Consider the following 22,774-nt stretch of genomic DNA (forward strand, 5'->3'; position numbering starts at 1 on the left):
GAATACGGCTGCACAGTATTGCTTCTTATCGATGGCCGTTAAGATATCATTTAGGACCTTGAGCGTGGCTGAGGTGCACCCATGACCAGCTCTGAAACCAGATTGCATAGAGGAGAAGGTATGGTGGGATTCAAAATGGTCGGTAATCTGTTTGTTGACTTGGCTTTCGAAGACTTTAGAAAGGCAGGGTAGGATAGATATAGGTCTGTAGCAGTTTGGGTCAAGAGTGTCCTCCCCCCTTTGAAGAGGGGGATGACCGCAGCTGCTTTCCAATCTTTGGGAATCTCAGACAACACAAAAGAGAGGTTGAACAGGCTAGTAATAGGGGTGGCAACAATTTCGGCAGATCATTTTAGAAAGGGTCCAGATTGTCTAGCCCCGGCTGATTTGTCGGGGTCCAGATTTTGCAGCTCTTTCAGAACATCAGCTGACTGGATTTGGGAGAAGGAGAAATGGGGAAGGCTTGGGCGAGTTCCTGTTGGGGGTGCAGTGCTGTTGACTGGGATAGGGGTAGCCAGGTGGAAAGCATGGCCAGCCATAGAAAGATGCTTATTGAAATTCTCAATTATAGTGGATTTATCGGTGGTGACAGTGTTTCCTATCTTCAGTGCAGTGGGCAGCTGGGAGGAGGTGCTCTTATTCTCCATGGACTTTACAGTGTCCCAGAACTTTTTTGAGTTTGTGTATATATATACACACACACACACACACACGCACACGCACACGCACACGCACACGAGGACAAAGGACGTCTGACTGCTATGCCATCTTGGGAATTGAGATAAAAAGCAATAAGGTACCTGCTCTCTTACCTGCCACCTGGGAGGGGTCGACCAGTGTGTGGCGGGAGACGCTGATGAGCTTGTTGAGCAGGTGGATGGTGAGCTCCTGGGTGGAGGCTGAGGTGAAGCCCTTGAGGAAGAGCTGCAGTAGACCAGGGAAGCTGTACCATTTCAGCTTGGCCTGTACTGTTTCCAGCCTCTCCCTGCTGTCTGCGTTCTCCAGGGGCAGCTGACCCAGTAGCTTGTTGAGCAGCCGCAGGGCCAGCAGGTACTCAAACTCATAGTCCGACTCCAGGAGGGAGGCTGCAATCCAGAACACCATGGCCATCAGGTTGGTGGGGTCCACAGGAGGGATGGCCTCCCCCCCAGGACCCCCTCCTCCACCCTCCCGCAATGACGACAAGCTCTGCGTTCGGGCTAGGTTGCCATGGCTGCCACCCAGCCGATCAGCGATATCTAGGGTGTTGCTGCGGCGACGGTCGCCCTTGCGTTCGCCCATGAGGCTAGCGCGGAGGGAGTTGCTGCGGGCGTGGCCGTGGGGGTAGTGACCGTGGTGGAACAGACCCCCACTACTCAGGTTCAGCTGGCCCGTGCTCTTCCTATTGGCTGCAAACTTAGCCCCCAGCAGGTGCTCGTGGGCAGAAGCCCTGCAGGATAAGAAATTACAATCTGAGTATTTCACTAGTACTGGGTTTTAGACAACCTCAAAGATGTGTGTGTTGAGAAAGTGTGAATGCACGATTGTGTTTACTGAGAGAAAGCGTCGAAGACAGGCATGGATATATCAGATATTGAATTGGTCAGTGCTTACTTTGCCAAGGCAGTGAGGAGGTCATAATTCTTTACTGTGTCAGCGAGAGTGTCAATCCCTGACTCCAGAGTCAGCAACAGCTCGATAACAAAGCCCTGAGACAGAGGAGCAGAGGTCAACCACCCAGACAGATGGACCCCTGATACTGCAGTACCCAGTGGCTGCTGCTTGGTAACAGAGCTGCTGATCCACACTGATCCCAGGTCAGAGTGGCTGATCCCTCTGGAGCATAGTGCCTGTTCAAACTGCGACACTCTGATCTGAGATCATAAGTAATTGATAACAGTAATAGAGCAGATAGCCCAAAGGACATATTTAAAGGTGTTTGTCATGATACAGGTGGGGGTGTAGCTCACCTGCGCCTCCTCTCCAGGGTCACCCACCGTCTCTACAAGACGTGAGAGGACATCAGAGAGCGTGGCGGCTGTGAGGGGTTGTTTGAGAGCCCTGAAGATCTGGAAGGAGCGCCCTGCATAGTGACGAGACGAGCACGACAGAGCAGTCTGCAGCGCTACCTCACTCAGCAACTGCTCCAGCTGGAAACCTGATTAACAAACACACACATATATATTTTAATATCAAAATGCAGAGGTGTTACAGAAACATAAGAATAGAGATATTTCATGCTAACAAATGTGGACAGGACAGTCAGTTGTTGAAAGACAGTACAGTAGAAGGAGATAAGGAACAGCATTAAAAACACACTGACCTGACTGGGAGTGTTTGAAGACTGTCACTACATGTCTGAGGAACACACACAGCTGGTCAGCACTCTTTATGTTGGGGTTCTTGGGCGACACGTCCTCATGGTTCCACAGGGGCCCCCGCTTCCTGCAGGACAAGACAGAATCAGGACAGGAAACTAGGTAAGTCAGACCTATCATCATACAACACATCCAACCCTGATATTCTGATCCCAAAATGTAAAAAATCAATTGTATTGGCACACGCAAACACATGCAATTGAGAAATACCCCATCCTTTCAGACATGGCTGCAAGCGTGAGACCAGATACAGGGATTAGATGAAGTTAGTCATGAGGGTACATCACAAGAGAAAATAACTGATATATACAGCTATGACACAGACACACACTTCCACATACAGTATAAACAGAATACATCAATTTCCAAATACATGCAGTCTCAGATACTCACCTGGAGGTGACAAACTCGATGAGGGCCTTGACCTTCTCATCCTGCTCGGCGATGATGTCCACCTCGTTAATTAGGGGGGGGGTGAGGTGAGGCAGGGGGGTTCCTCCTGTACCCAAGCTGATGCTGGACGAAGTGGAGCTGGAGCTCAGGCCTGAGTCGGTCATAGGAGACGGCTGATAGTCTGGCACAACGTCACACATTCCTGCATGAGTAACACACAAGCACATGAGAACAGCGATTCATTGCTGAGGAATCGCTATAAACTTGAAATAAAGACAAGTCTATGAGATTTCACATAGTGATCTGTAAAAGTAGGAGAGGAAATGAGGACATGGATCTTTGCTGCCCCCTCCTGATCTTATTGGGCAATACAGAATAAAGGCAAAGGGATTTCTGTTCTTTAGTTAAGCTACACAGATCGTTGCAGAGCGCTACTGACCTGTGAGGTTGAAGTCGTGGGGCGGTGGCTTCACCGTCAGCACCTTGGGGTCGTTGAACTCTCGGTTGCGCAGCAGCACAGAGGCCAAGGATTGAACGCTGCCGTTAGTTCCCTGGACGACCAGCAGGTGAAGCAGGAGGCGTTTGCAGTGCTCGTAGACCTCAGGGTGCTGGTGGTCAAACCCTGGTAGGAAAAACAAAGGACTGATATGAAAAATCTATTTCATAAACATTAACACTGGCAAATTAAGAGTCTGTTTTGCCTGCAAATGAAGTGTCTAAAGACAAGTATACATCACTCAAGTTGTAATCAGCCAGCTGTACAGAGGTGAGAGGTTAGTTACCTATGAAAATGGAGTGTAGCAGGAGGTGAAGGTAGGCGCTCCACTCCACTTTGACCCCATGGTCTACTATGAGGTCAGTCAGTAGGATGACAGCTATGTTACACCTGAGATGCACCACACCAGAGAGTCAGCTGGGTCAGGGAAGAAGACATACAGACAGGTCAGAGGTCAAGTGGAGGGGGTAGGAGTTACCTGTGAATGGGTACACCAGGGGTGTTGGTCTCTGGCAGGTAGTCCACCAGAGGGGACCAGCATCCCCCTGTCGGAGGAAAGGGGAGGGGCTCGGGACGGTTGTGGTCCATCACCTTCAGACGCCAGTTAGCATACAGCGGCATGGAGTCACCTGGAGAAAACAGGGGATTATCACACCTGTGGCAACATGGATGTGAATAAGTATAAAGCAGAAAGTAGAGTAGTATGGCTGGGTGGAGGGTCTCTTACCCTTCTCCTCCTCATAGGATCCTCCAGAGCTGCTGCTGTAGCGAGACTCCAGGCGGTGGTGCTGACGGTTCAGGTTGCTGTTCAGACCACTGTAGATGTCCAGATGGGTGGAACTGCAGACAACAGAGAGAGACAGCTGTAGTCTCACAGGTGGGTCGGTCTGTATCTGTGTGTGACCTCATACCTGTCGTCCATGTTGGGGTCTTTGTTCTTGCTGCCGTCATGGTGAGCGTCGGGTCCTGGCACCATTGTGTTACTGCTGGAGGTGGTTCCTGTGGACAGAGATGGGGAAAGGCATCTAGGAACTATGGCAACAAGGTTTAGGAGGAACATGACAATGTTATGACATCATACATACAATCCACAAGTCCACGAGGAAGTAGATGGGGGAATAAGTACCCTAGAAACATCAAGCATCTGTGTTTTGTATCACAGGACAGTAGGCTATAAAATAGAGGAGGTACATGTACAGAAGACAGTGGACAGTGTGATATATACCTGCTGAGGTGACGGAGGGGATCTTGTAGCTGGAGGTAATGCGGTAGTAGGGAGGGTTGTCCATGTGAGTGACAGCAGAGCTCACTGGGTCTGTCAGGTCCAGCTCATACATCAGCTCCTCCAGCAGCTGCATAGTCTTATCCCTGCCCAGGTACACCACCACCCGCTTCACCTGAGGGGACGCACACACATTTTAACAAACATTTCAGATGACCGAATAATTATTGGATATGCGAGGTGTGTGAGGGAGAGAGGATAGTGTGTGTAAACTGGACTTACATAGGGCAGGAAGCTGGGCTCACTGTTGACCCCTGACATGCTGATGAGGAAGTGCAGGATGATCTTCAGGTTCTTTGGCCAGCTGTCTGCCAGGGTGGTCCACACGTTCTCTATCTCTGACCACGCAAACTCATCCCCATACTGCATACACAAGAGCAATACAGTTCAAACTCATCCCCGTACTGCATACACAAGAGCAATACAGTTCAAACTCATCCCGTACTGCATACACAAGAGCAATACAGTTCAAACTCGACCATTTATCAGCAGCAGAGTACATTTCGTGTGTGTGGTAGGTTGCGGTCGTACCTTGGCAGTCATGAACATGAGGTTGTTGAGCACCATGGTGGTGGCGTGCGGGGAGCCCCAGCCCTCCCCACGGAGCCAACGGCGGCTGTTGACCATCATATCACGCTCGTGGCCGTCCTCCTCATCCTCACAAATGGGGGTCTCCTCATGTCGCCGTGGCGACGGCTTGAAGTCCACCAGCTCCACATTGTTCATCCAGGGCAGGAGGTAGTGCAGCATCACCTGGCGACCACCAGGGTGTGCTGTCTGGATACGCTGGCTCACCTCTGGGGTAGAAAACAGCAGTCACCACATCAATAACAGTCACATCTGTACCAAATGCCAAAGATATGGCTACAGACCAGAATCTCAAATGACAGACCATTCCCCTTATCAAGGACTACCTGAACCAGGAAGGCATTTAAGATTAGCCTAATGATACAGATGACTATGTGGCAGTGTGTGATGTGTAACGGTGCAGACCTGAGAAGATGGGCAGGGTGAGCTCTGGGTATGTCCTGGCCAGCTCCTCAGACAGTTGGTAGTAGGAGACAGAGTAGAGGTGTGGCAGCAGGGAGGGAGGGCTCAGGATCCCATCTGTTCTCTGGATCTCCAGTTTATGAGCGTAACGGAAGAGCTTGGGCTCCAAGATCTGGGGAATAACCACAGAGAAAAATCACATTAAGTACATACTGGACTAAAACCAGCTGACACAGAGCAGTAAATAAACATGGTGTCCAGGAATGTGTCACACCAACCTGCAGCAGTTGCATGGCCACCTCATAGATATCTCTGGATGAATCAGCTGCCTTAAACAGGATGAGATTCAGCAGCACCACGGTGTCAAACTGGTAATCCCTGTAGACCATATCAATCACATTAACACATTATGGATTACAGCATTTCAGTTAATACACAGAAAAACAAACACGCCCTATAAAATCGGAGAAATTAATCTGGACGTGCCTGTTGTGAAAGACGTTGGCGATGGCCCTGAAGCAGCCGGCAGCCACGCGCCGTGAGCCAGTGTAGCAGCGGTCCACAGCCCAGAACATCAAGTTACTCTGGTCTGGGTTCAGCTCCAACAGCAGCATCACCGCCTCACAGCCCAACTGGTGCACCTGCAGGGGGAGCCCAAGACACCATCAGGGACCATCAGCACAAGCCCTCAATATGCACTGCACTCAGTGAGGCACCTCAAGAGTCGAGCCATTTCCTTTCTTTCATCGGCACCACTAAATAATTCAACCGTGAATGTTTAGTCTAACTGTTTTACGATCAAATCAGATAAAAGACAGCAGCTGGTAATAAAGGGATAGTTTAAGCGCAGCAGTGAGGCTGCAGTGTAGAAGGGCTCTTACCTTCCTGTCCTGAGAGTCCAGGATGTTGTCCAGCCACTTGTAGAGATAACCATCAGAGGAGAGGCCAACGTTATCAGCCACTGGACCACAGCACAACACTGCAGACATGGCCTACAAAGAAAACACACCCACAGTAGACAAACATTTACCACGTTCGGACTCAGAAGTGTGTATAGTGTGTGTGAACAGCTGGTTGTACCTTGAGAGCACAGTACTGGTGTCGGTTGATCTGCATGTTGCGGTCGCTGTACCGGTCCAGTGGGGTGAACATGATGCTGAAGGGCCCGGCCCAGTGGCTGAACAACATGAACAGACTGTGTCTTAGAGACTGCTGAGGGAAGATGGTCCTCCTCTGGTGCACTGGTGAGAATACACACACACACAGAGATGTCTAACAAATACTGACAACACACACATATACAGAATTTTACAATTTGTAGTAGGTGTGTGTGTGTGTAGTACCTGGGACGTTCTGAATGATGTTGGCAACCAGAGCACTAAAGTGGCAGCGGATGTCCTTCAGTGTGTCTGAGTCTTTGTCATTCTCAGCCTCCAGCAGCTGTCTCGTCAAATCCACATACTCCAACAGCACTGAGTTCAGAGAGTGACTCTCCCCGTCCAGACCTCCACTCGCCCTGCACACACAGGGGGTACACGATGGGGTCGGTAAATTCAAAGATGGAAGGTCCATGATTCTTTACTAGGATACTATACTCTATAACCATATGTAGTTCTATCTCTATTAGGACATCTGGCCTGGTTTCCACTGACGTCTGACTGATGACACCAGCATCAGCCAGCAGCTCAAAGATCCGGACCAGCTGGACCCTCAAGATGTCACGACGCCTGCGTCGCTTCATGTTCTGCAACAGAGGAGAAGAGTTACTACTGAGCAGGGCGAGTGTTGTAGGAGGTACAGTGTTTTGATGTTAGATACATGACTGAGATGCGAGGGGTAAGTGAGCTGCACCCACCTCAGGCCTCCTCTCCAGAGCCTCCTTAATGATGGGGTTCAGTTCCTCTATCAACTCTCTGAAAGACAATAGAAGGTAAACTACATGCCCACACACACACTTACTTACCCATTACATACTGTACCTACTAACCAAATAACCCCAAACTAGGCAATATAAAAATTAGCAAATTCAACCAGGCAACTCAAAACAACAAAAAACATGACTACCAGCCACATACACACAGGGCGGCTCCCTCACCTGAAGGCCAAGGGGTTGGTCCTGCCAAGCCCCAGGACAAGAGACTCTGTGATGTCCATGCTCTCAGAGCGCATCATCGGGACAACGTGTTTGAACAGGGACGAGGGGGACGGAGTGCCAATAATCTGGATACACAAAGGCCACAAATCGATATGACAACCCAAATCATTTTAAAATCTAGAACTAAAGGAAATAAACATGGCATAGGATTATCATTGACAGCACCCACATAAAACCTTGCAAAACATATACATTTTGGGGGGGATAGTTGATTACTGCGGGGTCATGCCCTCTGACCTTTGAGTCGTAGCTGTAGCCGCTGTCTGGCGTGGACGCCAGCGTCTCAGGCGGGGAGCAGCGGATGGAGCCAGAGGTTGAGGAAGAGGAGGAGTTGGGGGAGGAAGTTGCGGAGCTACAACAGAGGATCAGGTAGTTCCTCCACAGCCCCATGTACGAGTCACCACTGCTGCTCAGGCTGTTCAGCTTCTTAGCATTTATAGGGCTGCTGCAGGGGCACAGGTCAAACAATAACAGGCAGGTGGTATTAGAAAGTTACTGAAATAATATCCATGTGTGACACATACACACATTATAAAAGGCCGGCAGCAACTGTCGTCTTCACGGGGCTCATATCCATAAACAGCTGAGAGCTAGATCTATTAGGATGATGTTACCCACAATCACACGCCGAGTCTCCAGTGATGATGTTCACCGTACCATCACCATAGACCAACTGGTGACATCATCCAGCACTCTAATGAGCAGACTGCAACCACATCCATTCTAAGTGCCTTTTAACAACCTCAAATGTAACACACACACACACACACACACACACACACACACACACAGAGAGAGAGAGAGAGAGAGAAAGGCCTAGAGACATACTTGATATCCACTTGTGGAGAGAGCAGCTGCAGGCGAGTGTAGGCGAACATCCAGGCGTAGTTGAGTGCGGTAGGGCAGTGCTTGGGCAGGTGCTCCTGGCGCAGGTAGCTGGACAAGCTGATGACCCAGGGGTCCTGGCCCTGTGTAACGTGGGCAAACACCCAGATGTGCGACGGGCTGACCACGTCAAATTGGTGGCTGATGGGAGACGAGCTCCATTCTGCCAGCGTCTGCAGGTCGATACCACTGGGGCAGTATAGCAGGTTGGTCTGCAGGGGAGAGGGGAGGGTCAGGATGTGTGTGTGTGTGTGTGTGCTGTATTAAACAACAGCTTTGCCATTCTTACCTGGTCAGCTCCTGTGAGATGGATGAAGCTCTCCAGCACAGAGGCACTTTGTCTGTCCATCACATCTATGGCCAACTCCTCATCTCCCTGAGAACAACAGACAGTAACCATCAATGTGTCTCTTGCACCTTACCTGAGAAACACTGCATCTCATTATTTTTGTCACTTTTAGATCACCGTCTATCAGCGAGTTGGTAGTTACCTTGGCGATGCCCAGAGCGGTGTGCAGGGCTCGGACCTCTTTGAGGACGTTAACAGCCAGCCTCCGGGTGGCAGGGCGGCAACTGCACAGCACCACCAGTGCCAGGCCCTCCACCACATGCAGAACCCCCCACAGAGGAGAGCGTTCCAAGGGCAGAGATGGCCCGCTGCCAGGGCCCTGCTGGAGCACACACAGTTACTTTCTTACACAAACCCAAGTCAAAATACACGATAACCCTACTACTACAGTACAGAGCAAGTAGTTCCAGAACCTTTCCTTGTACAGCGTTAAATAACACACAGAGCAGACCAAAATATAGCAGGACAAAAAGCGATGCCATAGCTATCCACTCTCCACCCACCTTGTTGCTGGTCTGGACTGCCTGCCTCCACTGGCTGATGAGCTGCAGCAGCATCTTGATGGCGTTGTCCAGCAGCGTGGGGTGAATGTCAGTGACCTCACGCACAATGAAGTAGACAAAGCCAGAGAGCACGTCCTCCCTCCACTCTGGGAAGTCCAGCATCAGGGCCTGCAGGGTGGTGAAAGCCAGGCCACGCAGCTCCTCATCCATGTGGATGGTCAGCCTGAGGAGGACAGGACACTGTGGTCAGAACAATCACAGAGCTTTTTAAAGACACGGCTTTAGAAGTCCTTCCAAGTGATGCTGATAAAAATATAAGCCCCATTGCTTTGTTTATCAATTAGTCCCAGACAGAGGTGGTGCATGTGAAGGAGTGGGGTCCTTACTTGGCCAGCAGCTCTATCAGGTCCTGTCGGCTCATGCCATCTGGGATCAGTCTGGGGATGGCCGCCACACACGTACGGAACAGATCAATCTTCGGCTTCCTTTCCCCCCTGCAACACAACACAGTTAACAAATGTGTAAAGGACACTCATGTTACGGGTCACATATGTTAAGTCAGAGAGGCACTTGCGTGATCATATCCTCAGGCTCCTTATTGGACATCTGGACGTTGGTCATGCTCATGGAGCGCCCCACCTCCTTGTCCAGGTGACGCAGCATGTTGTCCAGGGCCTTCCTCACTGCTGGGTAGTACAGTGACATGCCTACACACACACACACACACACACACACACACACACACACACACACACACACACACACACACACACACACACACACACACACACACACACACACACACACACACACACACACACACACACACATATATATATATATTACTCTCACACTACACATTTGACCCTAAAATGACCCAGAGAAATGAATTTGACAGGGAGAGCGCACAATCAACATTTCAGTTTCAACATCAATGTAAAATTGCCGGAGTTAGCAACAAAGCTAGTCATATCGGAGTGATATGGCCCGTTGTGACGGGAAAGGAGCTCAGAGGTGGTGACCTACCGATGACCTTGGCCTCCTCGTCAGTGAGGGTGGTGGCGAGGAAGATCTTCTTGATCCGCAGGGTGTTTCCTGAGGGCATGATGGCCCCTGTGGTGGGCATGGGCGGCTCCCCGTCCTTCTGCTGCAGACTGTCAGCTATCACCAGGAAGGCCCTCAGGCCAATATTCATCCTCTAAGAGAGACAGCAAGAGAACATGTGACAGAGGGAGAGGAGAGTGAGAGATAGAGGCAGGAAGGGACGGTCAGAGAATGAAGAGTGCAATCACAGTGAGAGTATGATTTGATCATTAATGTCTCTCGGCTATCTCTTACTTCTGGATTGATGGTGAATGTCTTGTGAGATTTGCCCACACACAGGAGGTCATAAATTATCTCCTTCATCGCAAAATCCAGCCTTTCCTGTGAAATCAGCCACAACAAACCAATAATCACTAATCATAGATAAGACACAAGCCACAACCTGCTGTTTAGAGGAATTATACGGGAATCACTACTCCAGCATGGCCTCATTAGACATACCTGAGCTATAAACTGGATGATCTTGACGAAGATATTGAGGGGCGTGTCGCGGGGCACCACGCTACGGGAGCCTTTGGGGAAAAGCGCTGAAACGATGCTAAGCAGCCGGCTGCAGGAAACAGGAGAAGATTCAAGGTTTAAACTGGGATGTTCACCAAGGAGACTGTAGACTAGACCAGTTCTGAGTGTAGATGGGATTCTAGTTCTGGTTCTGCTAAAGGAGTGATGTGGGCACTTGCTTTGTTCTATATGGTGATTTAGGTGCTGTCTGGATGACTTTCATTTCACAGTGTCAGTTCATGCAGAGAAGGTGTGGAGTGGGCCCACAGCCTGTTCTGTCCGGGCTGGTACTGACCTCTGGGTGACGGTGTTGCTCTCACACTTGATCCTGATGATGTAGACCCACAGCAGTCTGTAGAGTGACTCCAGTGCCACACGGGACATTTTGGGATCTTTGTTCTAAAGGGCCAGAGACAGAACACTTTCTTCACCCACCTGTCTTCTCACTGTGACAGATTCAAGTCTGGTGTGGGGCATGCCACATAAGCAGGGATCTGACACACAAACCATTCACTTAGACCTACTGTACGGAATTAAGTAATTTATATGGCCCGTTTCATTTATAGAGATGTTTGAGATGCGCCAGTGATGATAAATGACTCACAGCTGTGATTTGATGAGTCTGCTTCAGATCGAAACTAAACTACTGATGTATGAGACTGTTGAAATATCTTAAGCTTGTCAAAAAATACATTTGTTCCAGAGTGACTCTGCCTATGTATAAATGTACAGCATGTTGTGCTGGCTGTAGTTTGTGACGCATGTTGTGCTAGCTGTAATTTATGACGCATGTTGTGCTGGCTGTAGTTTGTGACGCATGTTGTGCTGGCTGTAGTTTGTGACGCATGTTGTGCTGGCTGTAGTTTGTGACGCATGTTGTGCTGGCTGTAGTTTGTGATGCATGTTGTGCTGGCTGTAATTTATGACGCATGTTGTGCTGGCTGTAATTTATGACGCATGTTGTGCTGGCTGTAATTTATGACGCATGTTGTGCTGGCTGTAATTTATGACGCATGTTGTGCTGTCTGTAGTTTGTGACGCATGTTGTGCTGGCTGTAGTTTGTGACGCATGTTGTGCTGGCTGTAATTTATGACGCATGTTGTGCTGGCTGTAATTTATGACGCATGTTGTGCTGGCTGTAGTTTGTGACGCATGTTGTGCTGGCTGTAGTTTGTGACGCATGTTGTGCTGGCTGTAGTTTGTGACGCATGTTGTGCTGGCTGTAGTTTGTGACGCATGTTGTGCTGGCTGTAATTTATGACGCATGTTGTGCTGGCTGTAGTTTGTGACGCATGTTGTGCTGGCTGTAGTTTGTGACGCATGTTGTGCTGGCTGTAGTTTGTGACGCATGTTGTGCTGGCTGTAATTTATGACGCATGTTGTGCTGGCTGTAGTTTGTGACGCATGTTGTGCTGGCTGTAGTTTGTGACGCATGTTGTGCTGGCTGTAGTTTGTGATGCATGTTGTGCTGGCTGTAGTTTGTGACACATGTTGTGCTGGCTGTAGTTTGTGACGCATGTTGTGCTGGCTGTAGTTTGTGACGCATGTTGTGCTAGCTGTAGTTTATGGCGCATGTTGTGCTGGCTGTAATTTATGACGCATGTTGTGCTAGCTGTAGTTTATGACACATGTTATGCTAGCTGTAGTTTGTGATGCATGTCATGCTACAGTTGAAGACGGAAGTTTACATACACTTACGTTGGAGTCATTAAAACTAGTTTTTCAAACTACTCCACACATTTCTTGTTAACAAACTATAGTTTTGGCAAGTCGGTTAGGACATCTACATTGTGCATGACAGAAGTAATTTTTCTAACAATTGTTTAGACAGATTATTTCACTTATCTTTCACTGTATCACAATTCCAGTGGGTTTAATTCCAGAAGTTTACATATACTAAGTTGACTACCTTTTAACAGCTTGTAAAATTCCAGAAAATGATGCCATGGCTTCAGATAAATGATGTCAATTAGCCTGAGTCAATTGGAGGTGTACCTGTGGATGTATTTCAAGGCCTACCTTCAAACTCAGTGCCTCTTTGCTTGACATCATGGACAAATCTAAAGAATCAGCCAAGACCTCAGAAAAAAAATTGTAGAACTCCACAAGTCTGGTTCATCCTTGGGAGTAATTTCCAACCGCCTGAAGTTACCACATTCATCTGTACAAACAATATTACGCAAGTATAAATACCATGGGACTACGCAGCCATCATACCGCTCAGGAAGGAGATGCATTCGGTCTCAGAGAGATGAACGTACTTTGGTGCGAAAAGTGCAAATCAATCTCAGAACAGCAGCAAAGGACCTTGTGAATATGCTGGAGGAAACAGGTACAAAAGTATCTATATCCACAGTAAAATGAGTCCTATATCGAGGAAGAAGCCACTGCTCCAAAACCGCCATAAAAAAAGCCAGACTACGGTTTGCAACTGCACATGGGGACAAAGATCGTACTTTTTGGAGAAATGTCCTCTGGTCCGATGAAACAAAAATAGAACTGTTTCGCCATAATGAGCATCGTTATGTTTGGAGGAAAAAGGGGGACGCTTGCAAGCCAAAGAACACCATCCCAACCGTGAAGCACAGGGGTGGTAGCATCATTTTGTGGGGGTGCTTTGCTGCAGAAGGGACTGGTGCACTTCACAAAATAGATGGCACCATGAGGTAGGAAAATTATGTGGATATATTGAAACAACATCACAAGACAACAGTCAGGAAGTTAAAGCTTGGTCACAAATGGGTCTTCCAAATGGACACTGACCCCAAGCATACTTCCAAAGTTGTGGCAAAATGGCTTTAGGACAACAAAGTCAAGGTATTGGAGTGGCCATCACAAAGCTCTGACCTCAATCCTGTAGAAAATGTGTTGGCAGAACTGAAAAAGCATGTGAGAGCAAGGAGGCCTTACAAACCTGTTACACCAGCTCAGTCAGGAGGAATGGGCCAAAATTCACCCAACTTAGTGTTTGACCCAAATTAAAAAATGTAAAGGCAATGCTACCAAATACTAATTGAGTGTATGTAAACGTCTGACCCACTGGGAATGTGATGAAATAAATAAAAGCTGAAATAAGTCACTCTATCAAAATGGTGATCCTAACTGACCTAAAAACAGGGATTTTTTACTAAGATTAAATGTCAGGAATTGTGAAAAACTGAGTTTAAATGTATTTGGTTAAGGTGTATGTAAACTTCCACTTCAACTGAAGGTGTAGTTAGTGATGCATTTTACGCGAGCTGTAGTTTGTGATGTAAGTTACGCTAGCTGTAGTTTGTGATGTAAGTTACGCTAGCTGTAGTTCGGGATGTTCCAACCTCCGGGGAATGTTTGTACAGCTGAGCATTCCCAAAAATCTGTGACTAAAGGTGCCATTACACAGTGCTGCCATTCAAATCCATGCACACAACATTCTCTCCAATATCAACACAGCTGACAGCCATACAAAGGATTCTTTCAAGGGTACTGCAATAACCTTTCCACCCATCAGTGGGCCATGGAGCTGCGAGGGTACCACACACAGCAGCATGTCAACACCAATGATAAGAGAATTGGGTGTAACTCAGGACTATTAGAGCACACAACATGCTGCAGTACTCTATGGGTCTCCAAAAATAAACTACAAAATCCATTTGGAACGAGTCCTCAGATCTACCAACAACCCATTCCAGGTAACTGGCTTCAAACCCCTCAAGGAGTAAGGTAGGTATCTGAGAATGTGTGCACTTGATGCACCAGCTCGATGCGCTAACCACTACTACAACACACACAAAACAGCAAAGCCATAAACCACTAGTAAAAGACAAAGCAGCAAAGCACAAGCCAACATTGCATCTCAAAGAATTGTGTGGCTAATAGCAAAGTGTCCAACCACTACTTTCTCTGTAATCTTCACTCAATGAGCTCCACTTTAAGAGGACTATTAGATTCCAGAGCCTCGTTGCCCCTGGTTTAGTAGCTGCATCCCCTCTGTGCTCCAGGACGAGGTCAGATGACCTCTTGGATGGTGTCATGCCACCATACAGACACCAGACAAACTCACCTGCAGTGTCTCAATCTGCTTTCGGATGCTGTTGTTAGACGGCATCTGGAGCGAGTGAAAACGTGAGAAAACGACAGGAGACACTGAGTGTGAGGATGTGGGGAGGTAGACATGCAGGTTAAAAAGAGAACAGAGCGACAAAAAAAAAACTAACTCACTTCGATCCACTTGAATCAGTCTCATATTAGACACATAAGTAAGATGCAAAGTATGAAATGCAAAAGTAACATTGACACATAAAAAAATGCATCTATGTTCTATAAAGACTAATATAGCCCAAATGAAATTGTTTACATTTCAACATGTACCTTTATTTTCTAATATTTCATACTTCCTGAAAGTGATGAAATGAAAGATGTGCAATAGAAGGCACGTGAAATTGACAGGGAAGGGAGAAAACACACAAAGCAGGCCGAGTTGAAGTGAGTAAAAAGTAAGTAGATCGTGCGAGGACAGGGACAGTGAAAGGAGACCAGCTTGGAAAAAAATATGTATGTTACGACTATAACACACACAATCTACTAGGCTCAGAAATCTGAGCAGGTCCACCCATCCCATCACTAATCTGATACACTGTACCAAGGGTATCACTTTAACCCATTGAGTTTTGATCTCCTTAAGGCACACAACTGAATGGATTTGAATTAGCATTTGAACTGATCATCAAAACAAGGACAGGTTAAAATGGCCCAGTGGACAATAAGAGCTAAATCACACACTCAAACAAATCTCCACCAGAATCATGGTTCCACCACACAAACAAGGGAGCTTACATTAGCACCAAATAGGCTTAGGGGGTTAATTAAAAACTATGGAATCAAAGGGAATCTAATCTCTCACAGGGAATCAAAAGCAAATCGATCACCACAGGACTGTGATTATAGAGTCAGTTCAACAAAAGAGTCACCATAGAATCACCACCACAGAGCAAAGGGAATTATAGCACGTCCACCATGGAATCAATTCAGAGTTGAGGAGCGAGGAGACAGTCACACAACACAGAGCATCTCGGCAGAACTAGCTTGAGGATGGTACAGGAGAGGAGCACGATTGATTGGTTTGTGATTGGTTTGCGGAGGGTTGTCGGATAGGGGAGGAGGAAGATATGATCGTTAAGGCACACCCTTTAAACCAAAAACACCTCATGGAGTTGTGGTGTGCAGGGGATATCTAACATCACACTATGACAATTAACAACATACCTGGTAAAGAACATTATTCTAGAGCAGTAAGGTTTCAGTCATAGTAACAGTGATAAATGATAGAACTTGGTATGCAATAAACATCAAACATTAGTATTTTTTTAAAGGAGGCTCATAGCACTTACTACTGCCTAAGATCATCTAGTGGATCATCTATTTTCATAATAGTCTTTAGAAAATTATACTCAATTACATGGCCCACTTTTAAACATTAGGGAATCCACTGTCTTTAAAATGTAAAACTAAGTGTCCTATTAAATGTGAAATTGGCATGGAAGTCTGCATTTTCCTTCATAGGCCAGTATACTAGGTAACTGGTTTAGGTGATTGTGCTGTGTACCTTCAGGTGAGAGAGGCAGTTTGTGAGGAAGATGTGCCAGTTATTGAGGAAGAACAGCTTCTGACTGACACACAGCAGGCACGTCACCAGAGGATACAGAGCCTGAAAGAGAGAACACAAGAGAGAACACACGTCAACCACAGAAGAGAGGGGAAGGAAACGAGACGAGAAAGAGAGAGAAGTGGGAAAGAGGGAGATGGTGTGAGGAGATTAAGAGTTAACAAGTTGATGTCATAAAAAGAGCGAAACGAGACACAGCAGAGAGAAGTAGAGGGAAGGTCCAGATAATAGTGTGAGAAAGGAGACGTTACCAAAGAGTGCTTCTTTCTGGAGCTAAGGTCAAAGGTTGTCTGGTAGAGCATCTCCACAAAGTTCTTCAGGCACGGCACATTGACTTCATTCTTCACCGCCTGCAGGGAGGAAGGAAGCTGTCACCACTGAGCACATTCAATATGTGCGACTGAAATGGTACCCTATTCCCTAAATAGTGCACTACTTTTCACCAGGGCCCATATATAGGGAATTAGGTGCCATTTCATACACATCCAATGACATTAGCCAATGAAAGGTGCTTTTTATGGTAGCTAACACAGAGGAATCTCTTATACAGAAAGGCTCTATCCTACTATTAACTTGTCTAGCTATAACCAATGTGGGGTTTTCCCATGTTGTGTTGTCGTCTGGGTGGTACTCACAGCAGCAACAGGGATGAGGATCTCAACAAACAGGCCAGCCAATGCATGCTTTATGTCCTTATCCTTCACCTCCAGGAAATACTGGGCACACTCCTGGGGAACACACAGACACATACCAACATGGATGACAACAGTGACACATACATAAAGAAACCAAATAGACAAATGGAAAAACAATAGACCGTGCAACAGATTGTCACATATGGGCAGAAACCAACAGACATAAAGGGAATGTGGTGGCACAAATAAACTACGGCAGATTACCCAACATGTTCCATCAGCATGCTGGGAAATCAGGGCTTGTTAAGAGGGGAGCATATTGAGTGAGCTTTTTACTGCCGTATTGAGCTTAACGAAAAGGCCTTGCTCCGTTCAGTGCTCTTGGCACTGTGATCTGCTATCTGATCGTTACTCATCTGGCTTTATGAGGCTCTGCAACAGAGAGCTGCTGAGCTCAAACAAAACGGCTGCAGTAAAACATCCATCCTGGGTGTAGTTCAGCAGAGAGCCATTAAATCCCTATACGCAGCCACTCAGACAATCAGATATACAGTCCTGTACAGTCTGGGCATCAAATAGACTAGATACACGCCTGTTCATGGACACATAAGGGTTAAATTCACTAAAAATGAAGTTTTGAAACAGGGAGGGACTACCTGAAATTGTCCAATAAGAAGTGCTTATTGTTTTGGTACGGTTTGCCAAGGTGTGCTCCACCCAGGATAACTGACCTGCATGAACTGGAAGGAGGCCTCAAAGTCCTCCACGGGGTACATCTTGACCCTGAAGAACTTCATGCCCATGATGAGGCTGATGATGCTCTGGACCACGTAGGGGCTCTGCTCCTTCTGCCTCAGCTCCTTCAGCTCCGTGATGAACTTCTTACGCACCGCCTGGAACCTGGAGACACACATTTTGACTAAGTCTTCCATAAGGAGCGGGCTCCTTTTTAATATATAGTTTAGGAGTAAAAAGGAGTGTCATGTTGAGTTATTTGGCCTGTGTTAAGATGACTTGAACTTGGAACAATGTGAGAAAACGCTTACTTTGACTGTGTGAGCACTCCGATGACCTCAGCATACAGGTCTGCGATGATGTGCACATTGACAGTGTTAGGGCCAGAGCACCTGCCAATCAGAACACATCCATGGTCCACTCACACTCAGAGAAACAGCTCTCATGATTTGTTAACACAGGGGGTATGAAGACACTGACCATGACACATCAGACCTGCTGAGGAGCAGCTGAACAAACAAACCCATTAAAGGAAATAGCATCCCAAACAGTGTGATAAAAGTTATGGCCGATCAAACATCCATCTCTCTAAAACCACAAGCATGTAGCTGCATACTGTAGGGTTGAAGCAGCCGAGTGAAGGTTTACTCAAGTTGTCTGACAAGTGGTGATTGTGTTTCCTTTAAGTGACATTAATATGTGGACAGACCATAAAGTCACACATTGGTCATAAAAAACAGTCTATTCAAACAGCCATAATATTGTGTGCTAGACTAAAGTATAGTATGTGTATTAATGGTGTGTGTGTTGTGTTTGTTTACACTCACCCCTCTTTGTGTTTAAAGTGCTTGAATGCCAGGTTCAGAACTTCATGTACTAAAGTATCTGGCACGGGGTGAAGAGGAATCTGTGACGTGAACATGAAAACATTATATTAGGTACATCAATACTTCCTTCATGAGGTCTCTCTCCCTTTACTACCATTCATTATCCTCCCTGTTGGAGCCAAGGACAACCAAGCCCTGAGATCCGTGAAGGTTTGTTCTAAGAGAGAGTGGTTTGGATCTGGATAGTCTGGGGTCGGTCTAGATACTGTAGGTTCAGGATGACAGCTCGCTATGCCTTGGTATTCTGGCATTGCAGTGACAGTGCATGCTGTCTACCACACTGAGGAAGGAGACTCATCCAACAGACCAGACACAGACCAGGCACAGACCAGACCAGACACAGGCACAGACAGACAAACAGGCAGAAGTAACGTTAAACAGGACTCACCTGTTTTAAAACTTCAACTGAAACTAAACAGAATATGAAATCTATGGCTAAGTCCCTCCGCTCCAATAGGTAGTCTTTATCCCGATGCTGTTCATCCCTAGAGAGAGAGAGAGCGTTATGACAGATTGTGGGAGGTGAGGGGAGGACAGGCGAGAGGGATGAGCAGATTAGGAGGAGTATCGTACCCTTTGGACTTGGTGCTGGAGCGAGGTCTGTACTCATAGGACTCATCCTCAGTGCCACTCTGCCGCCGGTACCAGGCAAACAGTGTGCGCAGCAGGGAGGGCAAACAGTGTTCCGCTACGGAGCTCATAGAGCTTATTAACTGTGAGAAGAACACACACACACACACACACATTACAATAGCTAGTTATTACAGCTTACAGGTAAAACATCATGAGAATATGTACATAAAGGTAAAAAACATGAACACAAAGAAATCCTCACCAGAACAATCTTAATCACCAATATGACACAGATACTGAGGTTCTATATTTGACGTAAAAGGCTCCACTGTAAGGAGATGAGGAGAAGAGGATGCAGGGAAGGACATGGAGAAAGACGGGGACCGAATCACTGGGTGACATACAATACAGAACAGGATGTATAGATTGGAATTGTAAGTGCAGTGTTTGATGACATGTCGAGCACAGTGAGGTCCTATCCTATTGAGCGGCTAGCGCTAAAGCTAAGGGCTCTGCAGTGCTATACAGTCAGAACGTGGGCCGACCAACAAACAGGCTCTGTTAGAAACACCTCATCAGCACTTTGTTCATCAGAATTGCAACCTCATACTGTGAATGTATTATCTATTAACATCCCCTTTGCAGACTAAAAATGGTAGGGGTATATTTTTAATATTTTAATTTTTTAAATTTTACCTTTATTTAACCAGGCAAGTCAGTTAAGAACACATTCTTATTTTCAATGACGGCCTAGGAACAGGGGCAGAACGACAGATTTGTACCTTGTCAGCTCGGGGGTTTGAACTCGCAACCTTCCGGTTACTAGTCCAAAGCTCTAACCACTAGGCTACCCTGCCGCCCCATATTTATTGCCATAATGCTAGCAATAAATATGTTTCTACTTCAACTATATGCACCAGAGCAAACAAAAAGTCAAGCTATGCATGTCAAGTGTATAGTTTTTACTGTCAGTCAATCTGCAGTGGGGTAAAGTAAGTAGTCTTCTACACAATGAATGGTGTGTGTGTGTGTGTGTGTGTGTGTGTGTGTGTGTGTGTGTGTGTGTGTGTGTGTGTGTGTGTGTGTGTGTGTGTGTGTGTGTTGAAGGACAGTGCGGTGTGCTGAGGGTGCTGGATGATGGATGCTGGGAGGGAGAGTTATGCAACTGCTCTCTGTGCCCTCCCGGCACTAGGCGGACAGACTCCAGCACCCAACACTGATTCACTGCTAAGGATGACACAGCGATTCTGCTCCCTCTCCCTGTATGCTCGTTCTACCGCACTCAGTCACAATGGAGGCAGCTGGATCTATAGTGCACCATATCCTCATTGGCGTTGTGCTGTGCTGTGCTGAACAAAGCACTCTGCAGCAGCTCCATTGTTCAGAGTTCCACAGGCATCAGTCAGAGATGAGGGATGGATGGATGGGTCATTGAGTGGGGATTGATTGGGTGAAGCTGGGGAGTTCAACTATTGTATGAATGGGAGGTGGGGGGGGGGGGTCCAATTATGGCTGGAGGTGAGGGAGAGAGTCCATAATAACAATGCATGCACACACACACTCACCTGATCAAATTGTGCGTCTTCCCCTCTCTGGAGGGATCGGGACAAGAGTTTCTCCTGAGGGAAAGAAAGACAGAAACAGGGCTGTCGGTCAAGTAAGAACTCAATAGAAAAATATAATAGGACCCCTAGATCATTCATATCAGCAGACCAGTGGATATAGGGCCAGGTGAAACAGGAGATAGCTGACCACTGGACAAACACCAACCAGGGAGAGGAAACGAAGGGGTGAGAGAGGCAGAGGAGGTGGCAGCAGAAGAGGGGAGCACTCAGGGAGATGAATAGAGATGAATGGAGAGCTGAATGGAAGGAGAGAATGGTCCAGAGGGAAGGGGTGGCGTTTAATGACATGTTTACTCCCCCTTCCAAACACATACCCTCCCAGCAGCCCCGAGCTAGGGCAAGGGATTGTACCTCCCACGGAGTCTTGATAGGAGTAATAAAACAAAAACTCAGTATTCCAAGAAAATAACATCCTCCCCATTCTGGGAAATCACACTGGAATGCATGCGTTTCATTTATCACACCCACAGGCCTGTGCGCCCACACACACCTCTAAGTTTAAGGAGAAGTCTGTTTACAGACTTAACACAGGCAGTCACTGGAAAGATTTGACCCGTAACCTCTTTGGCCTTCAAGCCAAGTAATGCTATGTTGCAACCAGGACCCAGGAACTCAGGACAGGGCTAATGAGCTAATAGTGTTTAATTCCAAATCAATCGCTAGGCTAGCCCCTACAACTAGGCACTTCATGTAGATATGAAAGGTAATAGCACATGGTAATATTAGTCAGAATATTGCTTACACCTAATCAATTATTTCAGTCAATTCAGAGTTAGGGGTTGATTTGGTCTTACTTGCGTCCCCCCTGCCTCTCGGATCAAATCAAATTGTATTTGTCACATACACATGGTTAGCAGATGTTAATGCGAGTGTAGCGAAATGCTTGTAGTGTAGCGAAATGCTTGATCACAGCAACTCACCAGCGGTTCAGCCATTACCACCTCAATCTTCTTCTCAGCCAGCACAGCAAACTCAGCAAACAGGCTCTTGATGACAAACTCCCCGGGCTTGAGCTCGGGGTCGATGATGATGCTCGACATGGCGGCGGCGTTGCGCTTCTCCCACGTCAGGGGAGCCACGGAGGGGGCGCGACGTCTACTCAGGCTGTTGACAGGGGCTGAGGCTGCAGGGAGGGAGAGAGAAGGAGAAGACAGAGGTCAGATTAGGGCTGTCCCCGACAATGTTTTATTTATCTTGGTCGACCAGAAAGTAGTCTGGTCTTTCGACCAAATCGACTGCTCAATTTGATTTACTTATTTATTTTTTCCATATATAGACACACCCTATGTTTCAAAATAAAATCAACAATATGTAGGCTGAGCTTGTCTGATGCTTTAAGCACTGCGATTAAAAATGAACACACAAATTACTAAAGAGGGAGCCAGAGATCAATATAGCCTAACCGGAAGAAACAAACCTGTTCCCGACCTTCCTGCTGCTGCTGGCCTTCACATTTTCTGCTGTTATGCTCCTGATGTTAACCGGTAATAGGTTACACCAGTGGTCGACAACCATTTCCATTTGGAGTGCCAAGTTATTCAACCATTTCTACTGATCTGAGTGTCAGTTATGATTTTCAGATGCACATTTTTCTGGAATAGTTTACATTTACATTACATTACATTTAAGTCATTTAGTTTAATTTAATTTATAATAAAG

General features: G+C 47.0%; 1 protein-coding gene across 21 annotated transcripts in view; it reads right to left on the reverse strand.

Moving 5' to 3' along the window:
* Positions 1-22,774, reverse strand: part of fryl (furry homolog, like) — a 124,398-nt gene that overhangs the window by 39,022 nt on the left and 62,602 nt on the right. For 13 of the 21 annotated variants that reach the window (XM_052459826.1, XM_052459812.1, XM_052459808.1 and 10 more), the window contains 44 exons: positions 22,036-22,238; positions 21,056-21,109; positions 19,491-19,630; positions 19,306-19,402; positions 18,858-18,937; positions 18,342-18,422; positions 18,027-18,195; positions 17,296-17,388; positions 16,912-17,010; positions 16,601-16,702; positions 15,059-15,103; positions 11,311-11,414; positions 10,956-11,064; positions 10,749-10,835; positions 10,437-10,608; positions 9,985-10,117; positions 9,797-9,904; positions 9,411-9,633; positions 9,050-9,229; positions 8,848-8,934; positions 8,502-8,770; positions 7,911-8,118; positions 7,614-7,738; positions 7,374-7,431; positions 7,171-7,262; positions 6,862-7,034; positions 6,599-6,759; positions 6,400-6,510; positions 6,005-6,159; positions 5,797-5,896; positions 5,522-5,690; positions 5,060-5,325; positions 4,751-4,891; positions 4,472-4,643; positions 4,158-4,245; positions 3,974-4,086; positions 3,725-3,875; positions 3,533-3,636; positions 3,190-3,372; positions 2,751-2,952; positions 2,303-2,424; positions 1,950-2,137; positions 1,594-1,688; positions 801-1,429 (listed from right to left, as the gene is read on the reverse strand). In XM_052459826.1, coding sequence (XP_052315786.1) covers positions 801-1,429; positions 1,594-1,688; positions 1,950-2,137; positions 2,303-2,424; positions 2,751-2,952; positions 3,190-3,372; positions 3,533-3,636; positions 3,725-3,875; positions 3,974-4,086; positions 4,158-4,245; positions 4,472-4,643; positions 4,751-4,891; positions 5,060-5,325; positions 5,522-5,690; positions 5,797-5,896; positions 6,005-6,159; positions 6,400-6,510; positions 6,599-6,759; positions 6,862-7,034; positions 7,171-7,262; positions 7,374-7,431; positions 7,614-7,738; positions 7,911-8,118; positions 8,502-8,770; positions 8,848-8,934; positions 9,050-9,229; positions 9,411-9,633; positions 9,797-9,904; positions 9,985-10,117; positions 10,437-10,608; positions 10,749-10,835; positions 10,956-11,064; positions 11,311-11,414; positions 15,059-15,103; positions 16,601-16,702; positions 16,912-17,010; positions 17,296-17,388; positions 18,027-18,195; positions 18,342-18,422; positions 18,858-18,937; positions 19,306-19,402; positions 19,491-19,630; positions 21,056-21,109; positions 22,036-22,155 — 6,358 coding nt within the window. In that variant the 5' untranslated portion in view covers positions 22,156-22,238. The remainder of the gene's footprint in view (positions 1-800; positions 1,430-1,593; positions 1,689-1,949; positions 2,138-2,302; positions 2,425-2,750; positions 2,953-3,189; positions 3,373-3,532; positions 3,637-3,724; positions 3,876-3,973; positions 4,087-4,157; positions 4,246-4,471; positions 4,644-4,750; positions 4,892-5,059; positions 5,326-5,521; positions 5,691-5,796; positions 5,897-6,004; positions 6,160-6,399; positions 6,511-6,598; positions 6,760-6,861; positions 7,035-7,170; positions 7,263-7,373; positions 7,432-7,613; positions 7,739-7,910; positions 8,119-8,501; positions 8,771-8,847; positions 8,935-9,049; positions 9,230-9,410; positions 9,634-9,796; positions 9,905-9,984; positions 10,118-10,436; positions 10,609-10,748; positions 10,836-10,955; positions 11,065-11,310; positions 11,415-15,058; positions 15,104-16,600; positions 16,703-16,911; positions 17,011-17,295; positions 17,389-18,026; positions 18,196-18,341; positions 18,423-18,857; positions 18,938-19,305; positions 19,403-19,490; positions 19,631-21,055; positions 21,110-22,035; positions 22,239-22,774) is intronic. The other 8 variants (XM_035784243.2, XM_052459774.1, XM_035784250.2 and 5 more) reach the window with 4 other exon arrangements.

Source organism: Oncorhynchus keta, chromosome 1, assembly GCF_023373465.1.
Source record: "Oncorhynchus keta strain PuntledgeMale-10-30-2019 chromosome 1, Oket_V2, whole genome shotgun sequence".
NCBI lineage: Eukaryota > Metazoa > Chordata > Actinopteri > Salmoniformes > Salmonidae > Oncorhynchus > Oncorhynchus keta.